The sequence below is a fragment of the Leucopleurus acutus genome, assembly GCF_964270905.1.
Source record: "Leucopleurus acutus genome assembly, chromosome: 2".
NCBI classification, from domain to species: domain Eukaryota; kingdom Metazoa; phylum Chordata; class Mammalia; order Artiodactyla; family Delphinidae; genus Leucopleurus; species Leucopleurus acutus.
The window spans coordinates 16,649,673-16,670,213 of NC_139143.1; the positions used below are offsets into that span (position 1 = coordinate 16,649,673).

Genomic DNA, 20,541 nt, shown 5'->3' on the forward strand with positions numbered 1-20,541 from the left:
TTCACTTTTTCCTTTTTTCTTGGAGTATAGTTGCTTTACAATGTTGTGTTAGCTTCTGCTGTACAATGAAGTGAATCAGCTCTATGTATACATACATAAGAATTGTGTCAGTGATCGTATTCTGTTTTTTTAAAAAAAGTTATTGTTTTGTCTTTGTGGAACGAAAAGAAAATTATTTTTTTATAGAATCTAACTTTTTTTTTTGGCTGTGCTGTGCAGCTTGTGGGATCTTAGTTCCCTGACCAGGGATTGAATCTGGTCCATGGCAGTGACAGCGCCGAGTCCTAACCACTGGACTGCCAGGGAATTCCCCAGAATCTAATTTTAAATAATAAAAATGAAGTACATTTAAAATATATATCAAAGAAATAAATATTTCCTTGGCATTGAATTTTATTGTTCTGGGTGTGAAATTAACACGTAGGATGTTTAGCTAGGATATAGCCTTTTTATGTAACAATACTGTAATAACTGTGCTTGTTATAACCTGTTGTTGCTAGAAAAATCCTATGTATTATCAAATTTATCTAATTTAGCCTCTCACCTGGTGGTTCATATGATTCTATACATTTGTAAACATAATTTACATGGGAGCCATTTAAAAAGTATAAGCTGGAGAATTAAAGAGGGCCCAAAACAATGCAAAACTCAAGCAAAGACAAAATCTTCACTCTGGATTAGAGTATAGCATGATTGGCAAATGACTTCCTAGGGCTAAAGGGTGGAGTGGGATGGGTTGTGATGATTGTCACTGTCCTAGAAGTTCCAGAGAGCAACACTTCTGTCACCCCCAGAACTGCTGCCTCTTAGCTTCTTACACAGGCTTGCCTCTGTGTATCTATTGCTGTATAATAAATTATATTATATTTATGTATAAAGCCTGATGGCTTAAACCAACACACGTTTCTTTTCTCACAGTTTCGGTGGGTCAGCGTTGTGGGTACAGCTTAGGTGAGTGCCTCTGACTCAAGATCTCTCATGAAGTTGCAGTTAAGGTGTCAGCCGGGACCGTGATTTCATATAAAAGCTCAGCTGTGGAGGAAGGCGAGGAGGGTAGGGAGATCCTCTAGTAGGGTCACTCACATGGTTGGTTGTTTTCCCGTCTCTGTCTCTCCTCCCTCAGTCTCTATAGCGCTCCCCTCCCTGGAGGAGGAAGTGCCAAGCTTCTAATCACTTGGTCTTTCTGGTGACCAGTCTCACCCAGAGGTTATCTAGGGACTCCAGCCTAAGTCACCTTATTAGCTTAAACTCAGGTGTATTCTTGTTATGAGTAACAAAAGATACTCCTATCATCGGGAAATTGCAAAGGTTTTAGGAGCTCTGTGCCAGGAACCAGGGACAAAGACCAAATATATATATATATATATTTTTTTGGTACGCGGGCCTCTCACTGTTGTTGCCTCTCCCCTTGCGGAGCACAGGCTCCGGACGCACAGGCCCAGCGGCCATGGCTCATGGGCCCAGCCGCTCCATGGCACATGGGATCTTCCCGGACCGGGGCGCAAACCCATGTCCCCTGCATCGGCAGGCAGACTCTCAACCACTGCACCACCAGGGAAGCCCTATATTTCTTATTATACCCACAATGGTGTAAATATAAAGACACATGGAAAATATATATACATTTATATAAAGGTATACATTCATATGTATGGGGAATACACATCTGTATGGAAGATTTTATATGTGTGTATATACATACACATATACATATACAGGTACACATACCCACATGCATACTCGTAAGGTACATTTCTCTAACATACCACAAAATAATTATCCCTGCTAATTGTTTCCTTTCCCTTTCCTTCTTTCCCCATCTCCTTCCTCCTTACCCCTGGTCGTCCTCCCCCACCCCCATTATATCCTCTCATCCTTCTTTTCCTTCTTTCTCTTATTTTTCCTTCTTTCCCATCTTCTCTTCCCACCTTCTCTCTTACATCTTTGACTTCTTCCTTTCTCCCTTCCTTCCCACTTGTTTTTTTTCTTTCCTTTCCTGTTTTCACAGAATGGGATTCTTAATGTGGTTTTCTTTGACTGAACCCCATTTCCTGTACTTATCTATAATAAAAAGGTACCCACATCACTGGGGACATTTGAGATTATATATACTACAGTCCAAATGATACTATTTATACTCTAACAGTCTGTCTGCACTTGTGAGGTGAATTTCTTAAATGTGTGAGACAATAATAGCAAGTTTAAAAGTTTTTTCACTATTATTTAAGCTTTGAGAAAAGTTTATAAATACAAGATGACTCTAATGTGGGTTATTAAAAATATAGAAGAATATAAGTATATTTGACTCATAATTGGACTTGATTGAAGGCAAAGAAAGTCAAATATTGGAGAACTGTAGCTAAGAGCCCACGAAGTCTCATAGGTTCAGGTTGAATCCTCAATGGTCTACACATTCTAGGAATTAGTATTTGGAAATGAGTACAATGAGCAGAGTGAAATTTGGGATGCTATCTCATTCCAGGTATGATTGGTATAAGTGATCACTTGAGATCTAAGAGTCTATCCACAGAAATAGAAGTCAACAGAAGCTTTGGCATAAGAGAACCTTGACAGTAGAGGCCAAGTTTGCTGACTAGGAAGGTGGTCTATTAAGCTCAAAGGCAAGACATTAATTGTCTAAGATATAAATGTATGGATCAGGCACTGAAACACATAGAAAAATGGACATTCTTAAGGAGGATTGTGGTCATGAAGATTATAGTTAATGAAAAAAGAAGAGTGGGTCTATTTTATTCTAAATTTTGCTGCTTAAGTAGGGCTTCCTCTTTCATTTCCTAATCTTGTTGGAAATAGCAAGTTCCAGAACAAGTAGTGGAGTAAGCCTCAAATGGGTGCGTGTTATATTGATACATCAACAAAGGTCAGACGGCAGAGATTGGCCACCAAGAAGACTTTATTCCTTGTGAATGCAGGCCCCTTCAAAGTCATAGCCTTGGTCTTTTGTTTATATACTTGATGCTACTATTGTTCAAAATCTTTTTCAAACTCCTCTAGAAACTAAAAGTAAGAGTAGTAAGATAATAATAAAGCTAGGAGTACAATTTTTGCATATTTACTAGGTTCTAAGTACAATGCTAAGAGTGTTACTTATATTGTCTTATGTATCTTAAGGGCAATTTTGTGAGATAGTTATTATTCCATCTTACATACGAGGAGAAGAGGTCTAGAGAAGTAATTTGCCCCTAATAACACAACCAAATATTATTTTTCAAACCACAGAATTTGTCAAAGTGAAAGATTAAAAATCTATAGAAAATATCCTCTTTTGATTTCTTAATCCTGAACTTGGAATCATGTTACTGTATCTTTAAAAAGTAAAGTTCCAATAAAAATCCATTAACTACTTTCAAATATAGCAATCCTCCTATCCAGCTGTGAAAAGTACTAGATGATACTTATTTGCCATTTGTGTTATTTACGGTCCATGACTTTTATGGTAACTGGTTCCTATTATTGGTTTCTATTAATGTAAAACATAAGTGAACATAAATGAGGCGTGAATCATTTCTTTTTATTAGCCCCCCAGTCTTCACTCAGTGCTTGCAGTAACTCCAGCTGCGTCTTGTTAGTGATAACCTATTTAAAGAAGAGATCTTTAAGGACAAGGGATATGATTAGAAATCTTTGTCTATTTTATATCACTTCTCTCCTGCACAACAAAGGTGGCAAAAACAAAATGTAATCGATGGCACAGCAAAATCTCGAGCCACCTCCGATTTGTATTGTGTTTCATACGATGCTAACTAGATAACCAGTGGGTTCTAGTAACTAATAAAAGTAACTACTAATTTAAAGGTGGAATATGTTGTAAACCGCTTCACACCATTGCAACTTATGAACTTTGCTATATGTTTGTGTCATTAAATGGTCGCTATTGTATCAGAGTTATTAAGCAATAGAATTTAGAATTTAAATAAAAACACTTAAAATAATTTAAAATATGGCCCTTCTATATTTTGGAGGAGGCCGCCAGTTAAATGTAAGATTTGGCATTCACCTAAAAGCTTTATTTTAATGAAAAAAAAAAACTTGCCGTCTGATTTCTATCTATTTGAAAACTGTGCCCAGGGTCTTTTCTAATATTTTTGCTTACTCAAAATGGGAGCGAATTCTTTTTAAATTATAAGAAACGTGCTTTTTAAAATTAGAAAACAAAGCAACTCTTATAACTACAAGTTAACTAGTTCTAGCATGAAAACTCTTTTGATGTAAGTGGGGAAAATTCTGCCTAATTTAAAACATTTTTAGTATAATCACTTGCACTTGTGTGAACGTTTCTTGAAGATGTGGTGCTCTTACTTCATGTGTTTTCTAATTCAGAGAAGAATAAGTTGTTCTTTAAAAACAACCTAGTAAATACTACTTGTTATTCTTTGTAGATATTCAGTAGCCTTGGTCATAAATCACAAGCTATCTACCTCACCCTTTCTTGTCAGGGACCCTTCCGCGATGTCGCTGAAGTGTGGGAACAGCGCTACAAGCCTCTGGAACCGACTCTGCGAGTGGCCGAACCGATGGATGGGCTAAATGAGGCCAGAGCACAGCTCCAGAGACAGGAATGGACGCGAAATGTGAATGACAATATGTGAGTTCTTAGCTTAAAAGAAGTAGCTGTACCATGTTTGGTGCCTGAAGTATTTTTAATATTTTCTATTTCCTAGTATTGTAGAGAATCTTTTATTTGTGAGAAAAGGAAGATCCACCCCTGACCTATTCAGAAGCAACCATTTTTCAATATGCAAGTGTTTTAGATAAGGTCGATATTGACGATGATATTGATTTTATACACATACACACACACACACATACACACATACATACATATTACTCAAAGGGAAAAAGGAAAGAATGAATGGCATTTCACGGGGATAAGTGACCACTATCCATGCATCTGTGAAGATAATTTCCCTAATTATCCAGTGAAAGTATTCATATTTCTGATGCTTCTATAATAAGATCCAACAGAACAAAAACATTTTTCTTAAAGTGAACTAAATTTTATTTGGATACATTGATATGGCATTGTAGTTTTAATAAATCAGGTACAATGAAAGAGTTTAGTTTCTTCACCACTGAGGAAGATGATTGAGAAAGATAAAGGGTAATCTAAGAGCATATGCAATTTTAAATTATTATATTAGCATCACTGATTTGGGTCTCAATTCATACATCTTTCTCCAAGGTACTTCCTCTCTCTTCAGGCATTTGTCATCAATAGTTATAGGTAATTTATAAACAGACAATTTAAAATCTAGAAAAGCTTTTAAAAATTATTATTATTCTATAAGATATCTTGTAATTATCTTTGTAATATATCATAATAATTATTTAGTATTATATATACTAAATAATAAAAAGGCAATTATATTATTCTAATCTAAATTATTATAATTTTAATATGTTATGTATTATAAATAATTATATGTCAACTACAACATATAAACCACAGTTACTTATTTATATAATATATACTATGCACTAATCATCATATTACATATGTTATATAATAGTAATTCCAAAATACATTACAAAGTATGTTTTGTTATATAAAGAAACTAGAATTACCTCTTATCCAGCATGGTGGATTTTGGATAGTTTTATCAGTCAGAAGGGATATATAATATGCTTTATTTTAATCATACATTTCTGAAGAGACTCTTGAAAAATTAAGATTTTTGAACAAACTCATATGAAAGATAAAATTGGCAAGTATCTCAAGTAATTTTCATAAAGTTTTTCATTTTATAGCAATTACTTGAAGTGAGATATTAGCTATAGAGTGTTCAGCATATTCTTTCAATAATTGAATGAGTTACCCAACACATAATGAATAAGAAAATAAGAAACATTTTTTTCCAATTATTTTGGGGAGGTAGATTTCTTTTAGTAAAGAGATTATAGAAGATTAGTGCTGCTCGACTTAGTCAAGCAAAATGTGCAATTTAGTGATGAATATCAAAAGAGTTATATTATTCAGAATTATTTTTCTATTTTCAGTGATGCCAAGGTTTATGAAATAACAAAATTAACTTCTCAAATAGTTGACCACATTGATATTGCTACAGAAATCACTGTGTATAAAAGATACTGAAGTATTCTTTCTTAGTATTTTCCTTGGTAAACCTAGAAAGAGCAGATATCAATGTTAGCCCCAAAGAAAGGCGCTCAACTTTTACTTTCTGTGGAATACTTGTAAATATCTTCAACCTCTACAGTGTTGCTGATGACCCTTCACCTTGAAACTTTCAGACTGAAAAGCACTTTTAGGATAACCAACCAATCAGGAGCAAACCAAGTTGGGAATGCTAAAGAAATTACTTACAGATTTGAAGCTATCATGTTTTTAGTGAAGAGCCTAAGCAATGGGTTTTAACAGCCAGCCTATGGATCATCCACTTTTTCAGAGAACTGAAACTATTATTTTGTAGCTTCTTCTGAATCCACTTTGGTTTCCATATACTGGATAACATAAATGTATCTTGTGAGGCAAAAGAAATGTTAGAAATTTAGGTTTTATATCTTTCAGATAATAATTTCGTGATAGAAATTAGGCCAAAAGTCTACTTTTATCACAGAGATGCATGGTTTATTAATGAGAAGGATCGTTATTGGCCACGTTACCAATTTCATCTGTAAGGAATTGAGGGCAGTGCCTTTGCCATCCAAGGGCCTTAACTAGGTACCCTCTATCTAAAGCCAGGAAGGTAGAGCTTTTTATTTCTAACCTTAAGGATTCAAAGGGTGGCCTTATATCTGAGGATATGACACATTTAGCTATTTTGTTTCCATACCTTTATGAAAATTGCACTGTGGTGATAGTAGAAGGTTGGGCTTTGGAACTAGATCTGTGCGAGCTCAAATCTAGACTGCATTACACAACAGCAGTATAATCTTGGGTAAGTAACTTAGCCAGCCTGAGCCTCTGTTTCCCTGTCTGTAAAATGGGGAGAGAAATGTTATCTTAAAGGTTGTAATGAGGATTGAATGAGATAATGAGTATAAAGTACCAAGAATATAGCAGAGCTTTAATAGAGGATAATTATCATCATGTTTAGTATCTGCTACAAGCATAATAATTCTGCATCTAAGACATCAAACTGTGGGTAGGAAACCACAGATTCCACAGATGGGCTGGATTTTATCTACTAGCCCTGGGAACCAGAAGTTAAGGAGGACCACGGGCAGAGCTCTCATAGGCCACTCATAGAAGATTTCTTATTAAGGTTCTGAAAGACAGATTTTTCTGAATGTGTTAGTTTGCTAGGGCTGCCGTAACAAAATACTATAAACTAGATGGCTTACACAACAGAAATTACTGTCTTATGGTTCTGGAGGCTAAAGTCCTGGATCAAGGCCTCAGCAGGGGTGATTTCTTCTGTTCCAGTCTCTCCTGTAGCTTTTGATGATGGCTGAATCTTTGGTGGTCGTTGGCTTGTGGAAGCATCACCCCTATCTCTGCCTTCATCTTCACAGAGATACTCTTCCTATGTATATGTCTGTCCAAATTTCCCCTTTTTATAAGGACACCAGTCAGACCAGATTAAGGGCCCAGCCTACTCCAATATGACTGCATCTTATAATACCCACAACGACTGTATTTCCAAATAAGGTCACATTCTTTAATATATTCTTTAAAACAAGTATAGGAAGTGGGACAGTAACATTTTACATATAGAGTATGGAGGGTTTTTTGGAAATCGTTTAAAAACTGTTCTTATTCCTAAAGAAAGTCAATTTTCGCATGCCTTCTGGAAGAAAATTTTCATTATTCACATGTCTATCTTTACGAAGCCAAGAAATTAAATAAGCAATTAGTAAATAATTGTCCAGTAACCTTTATGTGAGGAGCTCTCGGCTAGATATTATAAGAAATATAAAGGAGTATTTATTGATTCAAGAAATGTTTGCGTGTCAGGAAGAGTTCTACGCTCTCGGAATATGGCACTGAATAAAGTAGACGAGTCTCTGGCCTCGTGAAACTTCTGTGCTTCTAGCTTTAAACTGAACCAGAAAACCTAATGAAATTCAGAATAAGTATCATTTGCAGATAAGCACCTGAAAATAGTCAAGCGTGTGTTAAAGACAGTAGCTGCCATGAAAAAAATTTTTTTTTTTTAATGTAGAGTTTGCTCTGTTCTCTGATGACCTAGGAAGGTGTTCTTCACAGAAGAGGAACTGAATTGAGTTCTGTGGAAAGAGACGTTTAAGATTTTGACAGAGAAAAGAAGAGAAAGTAGATAAAAAATAGGTTGATGGTATGGGGAAAAATGATGGTAGAACAATGAGAAGACCATTTTGACAGAAACTCATTTTTTGGCGGAGGGGGCGGGGTTTGCGGGCCTCTCACTGTTGTGGCCTCTCCCGTTGCGGAGCACAGGCTCCGGACACGCAGGCTCAGCGCCATGGCTCACGGGCCCAGCTGCTCCACGGCATGTGGGATCTTCCTGGACCAGGGCACGAACCCGTGTCCCCTGCATCGGCAGGTGGACTCTCAACCACTGCGCCACCAGGGAAGCCCAGAAATTCATTTTTATGTGAGAGGCAGTAGAAAGAAAAGTGGTAGGAGGCTTCAAGGCCAAGGATTTGAGGGTTCATCTGTAGATAATGGAGAACTATTTAAGGCTTCTGAGTAAGAGGATGTTACAAGCAGAATATGAATTTGTTGATTGTATTTGAGAAGAAATATGCTGGAGGGAAGGAGACGCATTAGGAGAATATTGCAGTACTTTTGGTGAGAGGTAACGGGATAGAACTAAGGTGAGGGCAAGATTCAATATTCAACTTTTTCTTTACTTCCTTCTCCTTTCTATACGTAATCTCTCTGAGTGTTTGCTTCTGTTTGAGAGACTTCAACTCTGTGACAATGATTTCCACTCTAAGTCTCTAAGATCTTTCTCCTACGTTCCCGATTTATATTTTCAGCTGCCATCTTTGTTTGCATTCCACCAGATGCCCCAAACTCAGTAGACCCTACTTTGGACTGCTTCTTCTTGTCTTGAGTGTGAATTGCAGCACCAACTGTCTGCCCAAGTAGGGACTTGTGAATTACCCTGTTATCCTTCTCCGGAATTCTATTGGTCCCCAAATCCTGTCTATTCTACCTTTCATGTATCTCTCAAATTCAGCCACCCCCTTCCCTTACTACTATTGATTTAGTTTAGGACTTATAATTTCTTCTTTTAATTGCTGTAAATCCCATCCAGTCTGCCCATTCAGTGCATTTACCATGACCACACTAGAGAAATTTCAGCGAGCAGTTATTCAGCCCAAATGCTTTTTCATGACTTTTTATCAACTGCAGGATAAATCTTAATTCTTTATTGTAAGACTCAAGGCCCTTCAGGATCTGATCCAGGCTTATTTCTCCAGCTAATAGGCTGCCAGGTTCCCTAAGAAACTCTGCGTCTAGAGCTCCTGGGCTGTTATCATTTCTCTTTATGTCCATGCCCTCTTCTGCTTCCATTAAGGAGTTTCCTACCTCCCTTGGTTTACTCATTCTGCTCAAATCCACTTAAAAAAAAAACAAAGGATTGTTTCTTTACATTTAAAAAAATGGAAAGAGCAGCACATATTTGTTTTAGGGTTTTTCAGAGAGCATATTAAGAATTATTTTCAGATGTAAAATGGGACCATGCAAGTTGCCTAGATGAAGTGGGGAAGGAAGTCATTGTCATTAAGAGATGGAAGAAACAGAAGGCCATGGCACCAGAGCTATCAGAGCAAATGTTTAATTTACCCACTAAGATGGCAGAGGTGGAGTGGAGTGATCATAAATCCGGTGATATAGGCTGATATTGGCTTCACCAAAGTCTTATGAGAGGGGCTAAGGTCCTATATGTTAATACCATCTATTAATTGTAAACATCCTGGCTTAATACAGGAGACTGTAATTATGCAGGCTGTAACCGTATCCAAAATGGAGTGGTTTAAGACATTGCAGTGGAAGTCGGTGCTAATCTCTGCACTGGTAGGCAGAATAATAGCCCCGCAGAGAAGACACATCCTAATCCCAGGAAACTGTGCATATGTCACCTTGTATGATAAAGAGAACTTTGCAGACGTGATTAAGGATTTAAAGATGGGGAGATTATCCTGGATTCCGAACGGGCCCAGTGGAATCACAAGGGTCCTTAAAAGTGGAAGAGGGATGCAGAAAGAGATTTGACTACATAAAAGGTCAGAGTGATGCAATGTGAGAAGGAAAACTCATCTTTGCTAGTTTTGAAGATGGAGGAAAGGCCACAACCAAGAAATGCTGGCAGCCTCTAGAAGCTGGAAAAGGCAAAGGTAAAGAAATGGATTCTCCCCTAGAGCCTCCAGAAGGGATGCAGCCCTCCCAGTGCCTTGATCTCAGCCTAGTGAGACCCATTTCAGACTTCTGACCTTCAGAACTCTAAGGTAATAAATTCATATTCCTGAAGCCACTAAGTCTGTGATGACTTGTTACAGTAGAAATAGAAAACTAATACAAGTGTCCTTCAAATCAAGGAGCTGGCTTGCTAGATCAGACTTTGGTGTTTAGATTAATTATAAACCTGAGCTAAAGTTGAGGGATATCCTTAGATCCCTAAGGATTCAAAATTCTTCTGCAGGTTTAGGGTGTGGACATTTAGAGTATTAAAAAAAATACAACCAGGGCTTGAACTTTCCTATGAAATTAAGTTCATAATTTAATCATATTGTAAGGATATTATATTTGAAACTTGTACAGCTTTCATAAGAACCTGAGTACAGACAGCGCAATAGCCATCCCTACATCTTTTTGAAAAATAAAAGGTATTAATTCTCTAATAGTTTTTGTAGAAGAGGCAAAACTTTACTTCTCCCCACTTAGGGACTTCAGCTGGGACTGAGAATTAAATTGGCATAAGACAGATTAAAAGCATACAGATTTATTTAATATAAGTTTTGCAACACACAATAGTCCTCATAAAGAAATGAAAACCGAAACAAGTGGCAAACCCTAAGTGCTTATATATTGGGTTGAGCAAAGAGAAACAATTGTGGAAAATAACAAAAATATATGCGAGTCCAAAGGAAGATAAAAATTATTTAACAAGGTCTGTTGGTACAGAATTCTCGATGCTGCGACTTCCCATCTCTGGTGATAGGAATGTTTCTTTCTTCCTGGTATAGGAAAGGCATCTTTCACATGGGAGTGTTATCTCCTGATTTTAGGGGAAAAAAAGGGGAACTAAGATCACTTTTCTTCTACCTGTTGTCTATAAGTGCCTTTAGCTCAAAATAATCCTTGGCCAAAGTGGCCTATTTGGGGATGGCGTATTTTGTCACCTTCATTATTAAGAGTAGGTGAACAGTAGTTGAACTAAACTGTTTTTTAAAAGGACATTTAAAAACCGTGGTATATGTAGATGAGATCTGGTTGTATTATTTATCACTAAGAACAGTGATAAGGAAATTTAACACATCTCAAAACTTTTTGGACTTGTGTGATTTTGCAACACTTTAGACCTTTACAATTTGCATATTTTCTGAACCGTTATTGTATTATGATAAGTAGGGATTATCATACATTTTCAGATAATGTTTTCTTAACAATTCAACTTTTATTTGTAACTCTTCCATTTATTTTAATTACTAGCACAGTGTGCAACATTTATTAATCAGCAGAGCCTTTTTAAGTTAAAATACTAAATTAGCTAACCCCATTAACACAGAATACTCCAAACAAGCAGTAATAGGAGAGGTAGTTGCTGTGCAAATCGTATTATACATGCGGGTGCTCTAGGGCACAGTTAAGCGTGATTACCCTCTTTTGATCTGGTATTCCTCTGTCTCTCCCAGCTAATTTCCAGTGGAAATTTACAAAGTACTGCCTTCATTTTTCCAGCTTAATTTTTCTAATGAAGTTCTGGTACTTTATAACACTAGGGATACAGATAATAAGCCTGTGTGTAATTAAGAATTTCTAGAATTTGTCTACAAAAAAGCCCTTTATTACTTTGGCTCTACAGTGAGAACTGTGCTCTCTTTTTGTCCACTGTTTCCTTGAAAAAGATGGCTTTTTAAATAACAGAATCCTAGAATTCTGTTCTCATAGACATCTAAGTCTGAAGAAGTTTAAGACTTACAACATCGACATAATGGTGATAACTTGGAATACTTTTACTGATTTTGTGAAAATATTATGCACACTTTTGGTGTATGCAATCAGACAATCATAAAAACACACTGTTAGTCTTTTTAGTTAGACTTTTATCATTTTCTAATAATTCTTCCTAATACAATGGCTAACGTATTCTAAGTAACGTTTTGCCAATTAACTTTTGGTCCATTTACGAGGCCTGTGGAATTTCCTTTGTAAAAGAAAGATGCTCATTCTGTGCCGTACTCATATTCTTCTATTGGTATGGCATTTATACATCCCAGTCTTCGCTGTTTCAATTTAGAATTCAAACGTATGTTGGGGGTCAGAAGAGACTTGAAGGCTGAACAGAAGTTTGCCAGGAGAAGCAAGGAGGGTGACACCAAGGATGTTGCCTGGGCAAAGCCACCTCTTTGTCAACGAGTGCGTAGCTCACGTGGGTTTCAGTTTGCCTTCTGAGGTATCTAGCGAAGCTTAGTTCAGAGCTTTGGTACCTCATGCAAAGTGGCAGAGATGAGAGGGAAAGTATGGGTGGACCCAAGAGTATAAAGGGCCATGTGTACCATGATAAAGCGTTTGGACTTTACCATATAAAACATGGTGTAGAACCATCACTGAGTTTTAATCACTGGAGTGAAAGGGTCAGTTATCTTAGAAATATCACTCTACTAGCTATGTCCATGGTAAAGAAATGGGAGTCACAGCAGTTAAGGTACTGCTGCCATAGTCCAGTTCAGAGATAAAGAGGACTCATAATAGAACAAGGATAGCGGTAGTGGAAGGAAAGAGAAAGGTTGACAAACTGCTTTATAGGTAGAATCCTATAAACCCTAAACCAGAAATAGGGGCCAACATGAGATGGTGTGGATGGGTGGTCAGGGGCATAGATGCATTTAGGATCACTATCTTAGGGCTTTCTTAATTGCTAAGAACAAAGATCCATTCACGGTAACTCAAGTAAAGGGTGTGTTTGAAAGATCCATTGAAGAACCTTATAGAAATCTAAGGAACCAAAGAAAAACCGCACTAAGGTGACTCTTGAGGGCTGAAAAGGCCTGGTTTTCTCCCTCTAGTGGCACCTCCACTTTTCTCTGTATTTCTGCTTCCTGTTTTCTTCCTACTGACTGGCTTTATCTGCTGCCTCACAGTTTCTTGCCCATAAATCTTCAGCCTGCCCTTAGTTATCCTGGCCACCCCAGGCCTGATTCAGTGTAACCTTCCAGCTCTAGAACCCACAGCTAATTCTGCTTTTCAGTTCAGGAGAATCTGTTGTGCTCAATTTATATTATCAAACTGGCCCACACAAGCTGTAGGCTTGAAACACAATTGATACTTAACAAATATGTGTTAAGTTAATGGACATGTGCTGTTAACATATGAATGGATCACAACTGTGGTCAGGGGACGGTATGTCACATTATATCAAATACAGTGTCTTATGAAAGTATAACCAGGAGCGAGCAAGGATTTCCTCCGATTGAGAAGTGCAGAGGCAGGGGTTCCTCTAGTGCCTTGATAGCTTTGGAGTGAGGTGACTGGTCAGATAGTGATGTCCTTACTTAATAAAAAAAAAAATGTAAGAAGAACTATTGTCTTGATAGGGTGGAGGTTTGGGATATGAGTTTAATTTGGGGGCAGCTCTATTTGAGATACCTATTGTATATCCAGGTAGATATTCCTAGTGAGCATTTGAAAATACTGGTCTTGAGTTAAAGAATAACACTGTATATAGAGAAAAAAATTTAGAAATCATCAGAGGTGATAGTTAAAAGCTTGGTGGGAGGAAAAATCTCCCAGGGAGAAACTAGAGAGAGAAAAGATTAAGCACAGATTCCTGGGAGTTGCTTTAATGTCAGGGCAGTGGTTCTTAATTAGGTCGCTTATCTATATCACCTTGAGGTTTAAAATTATATACATATGCACTCCTTAGTCTCAACCACACATATTTTGACTCAGTAGGCATATGGGTTTGACATATATGCCTAAGTGATTCTAATGCCCAGTTCTGGTTAAGATAAGAGTCATTAATTCAAGGTATCAGCAGAAAATGATGAGTCAGTCAGGAAACTGAGAAAGCAAGGAAGAGTACCAGGAGGTATTTTGCAAATCAAGGGAGAAGAGAATTCGCTACAAGGACTGGACTCTGCTTGATGCAGCGTTTAAGTTGAATGAGGACTGAAAAGAATGCATCAGATTTGGCTGTTGGGAGGTCATTCATCCATAGCTTTTGCTTTCTCCTTTATCACCTAGCTCTTATTTCTACCACATTCTTGAGGATATCATAAGAGAGATTGTCAAATTCTTTGCCAAACTTCAGATATACGATGTTTAAAATTTTACTTTACCTGTGGTGATGATATATTTTTCTTTATATGTATTTATTTATATATAAAATATTTTAATTTATATTTTTAAATGTATATTTAATTTTAAAATGTAAAATATCAAAATATAGACATATTAAAATAAAATAGTACCAGTATCATATACACACATATATTGGCCCACTTTTCTAGAATTTAATTTTATTTTAATATTCCATTTTAGAATCTTGCTGAAATTAACATCAGATTAAGCCACCTATATGTTATAGAATCTATATTCTTCTGCTTTTAGACTAATTTTGGTATATATTTGGTACATTCATAAGGTCTTAAGAATAACTAATGATGATTTGGTGATCTCATCCAAAGATCTAATTTGAGATACAGTATATCTTATAGAGACCTTGAAATCATTGGGTAGGCGCTCATTTATAAATTCTAAACCAGAGGTTACAAACTAGTGGCTTCTGAGTTGCATACAGCTTCCATGTATGTTATATTTGGACCCCTTAGTTTTCTAAAAATTAAATTGATTGAAAAATTAAAAATTGATTAAAACATTACAAAAGGTAATTATATCTTTTAAAAATCCAGATTTTCTGGCTTATATTAAGAATTAAGAGATCTGGAAACAGCAGGCCTCCAGTCTCCTATGGCAACAAACTGATTAAAGCTTGCATTCTTAGTTTTTACATCTGACTTAATATGTGTTACCTGCCTGGCCTTTCCAGACACAGACATTGGAGACCCTTGTTCCAGATGATAAGCTCCTCGAGGAAGAGCCCAGGATTTATGCAGTATGCTTAGCACCATACTTGGCAAGCAGTAAGCGGTCAACAGCTCTTTTTACATATTGAGCTTGAGCTTGAACTAGTTTGTTTTGTTTTAATCTATCTGATCACCAAAATCATTCTTGTTGCAAGAGAAATCAAGCAAGAGGAAATGAATTCAAGTGTGATTTCTCTTTGATCTTTTTTTTTTTTAACATCTTTATTGGAGTATAGTTGCTTTACAGTGTTGTGGTAGTTTCTGCTTTATAACAAAGTGAATCAGTTATACATATACATATGTCCCCATACCTCTTCCCTCTTGCGTCTCCCTCCCTCCCACCCTCCCTATCCCACCCCTCCAGGCCGTCACAAAGCACCGAGCCCATATCCCTGTGCCATGCGGCTGCTTCCCACTAGCTATCTACCTTACGTCTGTTAGTGTATATATGTCCATGCCACTCTCTTGCTTTGTCCCATCTTTGATCTTTATTAACACCGCACTAACAGTTCGCGTAATAGGGCAGCCTTTACTTCCTCTTTTCTTTTTCTTAGAACAGCATTTTCCAAACTGTGTCTCTTGAACTCTAGTCTGGAAGATGTTAATGAGTTTCTGTCAAATAAACTTGGGAAAAATTATATTTGAAACGTTTAAACTTTTTTTTTTGGCATTTACAGGGCTTCTCCGTCTCAAGTATATTTTTATTTAGTGTGACCTTCAAAAAGGGGACATATAATGTATAGCATTTTGCAAGCTCATTTATTCAACAAATATTACAGCCTAATATGTGCCAGGCACTGTATTAGGTACTAAGGACAAAGCAATGAACAACATTGCAAAGGTTTCCTGGCATCGTAGAGCTAGTGGCATGATTGGCCATGGAATCCCCTTATCCACAGACCATGGTTTGGAATATGCTGCTCTACATTTGATTTTTCTTAGCAATTTTATTTTTTTTAGTTTCAGCTTATTTCATTCTGCTTAAGAATAATTTGTGCAAGTGTTTCCCACAGCCTTATTTTTCTCCTTAATTTTGTTCTTCATGTCAATTACACAAGTCCTTAACATACCTGAGCTTAAAACATTTAAAGTTGTAAATGGACTGCTAAAAGAAGAACCTGAATGAATGCTACTTAGCTGGGGCATTTAAATTCAGTATCTTTCAGCAGAAATTTTTTTTTGGTGAGTTTTCCACAATCAACTAGAGGAAAGTAAGGTCAACTCTGATACGTATCGGAAAGTTGTTGCACAGCTGTAATGAAATTACTGAATCAGCGTGCCTGGAGATTGTTAATAATAATAATAACATATCCAGGGAATACTAGTCCTCTTAAGCTAAAAAAAATGTAAGGAGGGCAAAATATGTCTTTCCATTTAAATTTAGAAGCTTGTAATATAAGCTCACTGTCTAGCTGAACAGATAGTCTTGTCATTTGCATTCTTAATATTTAAATATTATGTTGCCATAGGTATTCTTTATATTTAAATACTATATTTATATCACCACCCTAGGGGAGAGGTTTGTGTTATTGATACTGCTGCTTAAAAAGTTTATGAGTTTTAAACTTCTGCTGTGAATTCTACTCTAAGTATGAAGTACTTTATGTATTGAATAGTTATAGCAATGTTTATATGAAAATCTCAATGAAACCTGTTTTCATCCATAAATGAAGTCTAATTCCTATTTCAACTTGTTTTCATTTTATGAACATCTCTTCAACCAAAATTCTACTCAAATAAAACATCTTGATAGATGAGTAGACTATGTTTTGAAATCCCTCTATCGGTATTAATGAGCTGTATATTAGATTTATCTGGAAATACGGATTGTTAATACATATAGCAAAAACACCTTTTATTTCTCATATTGAAGGTAATAAAAAGAGACTTTTTATTTGCTAAGTTTATTCTAAAACATATTATTCTAAAAAGGAAAAAAAATTCAACATTTTATGGCCCGTTTTAATGAATTGGACAGTTGACCTGATTTTTTTTAGAAGGGCTAAAATTATTTAATATTTATTTTTTCCAGTTTTATTGAGGTATAATTGACATATTGCACTGTCCAGCACAATGGTTTCACTTATATATATCATGAACTGTGTATATATTTATTATTAATTCATTATATTAAGTCAGTATTCATTATGAATGATACTACAAGTTTAAAATATATCTCATCCTATTTCAAATATAATTAACAAATAATTTGTATATTTCCAGTTCTGTGGTTTTTCAAAATGTTTTATCTTAAAAGAAATGCTACAACTGGTTAATGAGAACTAAGTCATCTGACAATGAGACTAGAAATGAACTGGTTTTAATTCAGCCCTCAAAACATTAAATTTACTATTTTCTATATTATAATAATGATTAAAATATTAGAATCTAATAAAATATGTAATTTTTGAGCAGGTGTACTTTTATGATAACATGAAAATTTTTTGTTTGTTGATTAGTAGATTAAATCAACTTCCTTTGTTCATATTTTCTCTTCTGATTCTTTCATCAACTCTTTTCAAACTTCTATACCTAGGTGTCCTTGCTTGTCGAATTAAGTTTTGTAGAGCAGAGGGAATTGCCTCTGGAATTAAGAGAATTGCTTTCCCTTAATTAGCCCATAGTGGATTTTTTTCCCCTCCTATTCTCCTTTTTTATACCCCATTTAAATAACTGCTCTATTTTGAGCATTACAAAGCTCTTAATCCTTGCTGCTCCTTTTGCAAGTATTTTATTTTATTTTATTTTTTAATAAATTTACTTATTTTTATTTTTGGCTGCATTGGGTGTTCGTTGCTGCGGGGCTTTCTCTAGTTGAGGCGAGCAGGGGCTACTCTTTGTTGCGGTGCGCGGGCTTCTCATTGTGGTGGCTTCTTTTGTTGTGGAGCACGGGCTCTAGGCACATGGGCTTCAGTAGTTGTGGCTCGCGGACTTAGTTGCTCCACGGCATGTGGGATCTTCCCGGACCAGGGCTCGAACCCGTGTCCCCCGCATTGGCGGGCGGATTCTTAACCACTGTGCCACCAGCGAAGCCCGCAAGTATTTTAGGTAGACCTTTTCAGCAGAGATCCTGGAGTGAATCCCAGTACCGACTCCTGTATTCCGTTTAGGCGTGTCTGCCCTCCCAGTGTTGTTAATGATTGGAATGAGACAGGTTGCTCATAGCCCAAGATCTTTATTAACGCAGCTTGTGATTTCTTCAGCATGTTCTACAGTTCTGCTGTAAGAACAACAAAAAATAATTGGCATGTTTCGCATTCTGTGTAGCAGATACAATAAAACAGATAATTGATTTTTCGGAGAGATTCTTTGGTCATTTATTACCTCAGTAGTTAAGAAACAATAGCATCTTCTGCGACTTCCCTGGTGGCGCAGTGGTTGGGAGTCCGCCTGCCAATGCAGGGGACACAGGTTCGAGACCTGGTCCGGGAAGATCCCACATGCTGCGGAGCAACTAAGCCCGTGCGCCACAACTACTGAGCCCGTGCTCCGCAACAAGAGAAAGCCCACGCGCAGCAATGAAGACCCAACGCAGCCAAAAATAAATAAATAAATAATAAAAAAAAGAAAGAAAGAAACAAGAGCATCTTCGAGTCACTCTTAAGGTAGAAGTAAACTACAATTTGAACATATGAAATTCAATTACTCAAATATGAAGACGGTGAAATTCATATGACTTTATTTGTTCTGCTATCATCTCATTACATTTTATTGTCCATGAAGTGTAGGAGGTTTCCAAACTTGAAGACGAAATCATTTTATACGCAGTCTGAGATGATGGACAAGTATTTATTTTTGTTTCTTTTTTCCCCAAACGGAAAGAGTGAATGTGTTGAAGAATCCTGTATTTATTTTCGAGTTCATAAGTAAGAAAAGAAACCTCTTCCAATAAAAAGATGGAAAATGTCAGACATGTTTGGTATCAAAGGATCGGATCGCAAGGCATCCAATTTAGCAACAGAGTTTTAGAGAGAGGAATGTGGTAATGGGCTCTCCTTCCTCCATCCCCAGTGTTTATTAGCCTTCGTCATGCTATGATCAAGTACCCCCTCAGGGAGGGGGCCACACAGAGCCCCAGTGATGTTACAGTTTGGCAATAGTATCTGTGAGGAAAGGATAAAGTAACTGAGGATAATATTCCACAGAGATGTTAAGAAAGCTAAGACTGCTGAAGCTTCTTTACCTGTTCTGATAGGAGTCAGTATAAGCCCCCTATGAAGAGCATTCTTCCCATTCTCAAGGCCAATGAGCTCCATACTTCTAACACCCCACATGTGGGTTCCAAGCCTTTACCTCTCAGCCTGTGCTCGTACCGGTCCCCTACTTTTACATCTTCCTTCTCAATTTTCATTTCGGCCTAATGAAGTCTGACCCATTTGTTAAAACTCAGGTTAGATATTGTCCCCAGTGCTTTCTGTTCCCATACTCTTTTGTTTTTTCTTTATCAGAAAGCTTTGCTTCCCCACCCTGCTACACCCCCTGCTTTATATTGGCGTAGTTATTTGTCTTTTTCCCTCATTAGATTGTAAGGGTCGTAGGGTGAGGCTTCTGCTTATTCATCTTTTTTATACCTGCAGTGTCTAAACACAATGTTACTGAGCATAGTTATTTAAGACATATGTGGTGGATTGAATTAACTATGAATTAAGTCCCCTAGTGATTATTATATGCCTACTATTTGCTTACCTGATACAGGCCCAGAGCTGAGTATCCATTTCCTTATCATAAGGAGCTGCCTCTAGGGGAAGCTGACATCTCCCTTGGGTTCCCCTGCTCTCTTCTTCTCCCCCATCCACTCCCTCTTCAGCTCAAGGAGGGAGCATGCTACTCCTTGGGGGGGACCCATCCTATGCAGGGCCACATTCCATGAGGTCTACCTCGCTCCAGAGTTTCTCTTGACCTCTCCTCAGACTAGTAGTCAGGTGCTGGCCTGGAGTTGCTCTCAGTGGGGAGAATCCTTAGCCGTCCCACCTTTTCCTTCTTTGGCCAGTGGTTAAAGAGGAAGGCTCTTCTCCCCGGAGGAACATCTGTCTCATCTCTTATCACACCTTTGATTTTTGCTGGCTGTTAAGACTCAGGGCAAAATGGAGAGCAGTCCCCACATTTGAAAGGGGTGGATTACACACTCAGTTTTAAATCTGGGGACAAACTCACTCCAGTTTGCTCTTTTTCCTGCCTCTAGCCTAGGCAAAAAGACTTATTTGCATGCTTTGCATAACTCATTGGAGAATTTATTGTGATCTGGAGTAAAACTCCTAACTTGTAATAAGGTACCCTTTATCCTGCTTTGTGCTTAATACATATATTTCACTAGAAGCCCTT

General features: G+C 37.1%; 1 protein-coding gene across 1 annotated transcript in view; it reads left to right on the forward strand.

Moving 5' to 3' along the window:
• SPATA17 (spermatogenesis associated 17) overlaps positions 1–20,541 on the forward strand; it is a gene marked incomplete at its 3' end in the record, with an annotated part of 184,498 nt that overhangs the window by 111,705 nt on the left and 52,252 nt on the right. The window contains exon 8 of the mRNA XM_082857904.1: positions 4,458–4,606. Coding sequence (XP_082714030.1) covers positions 4,458–4,606 — 149 coding nt within the window. The remainder of the gene's footprint in view (positions 1–4,457; positions 4,607–20,541) is intronic.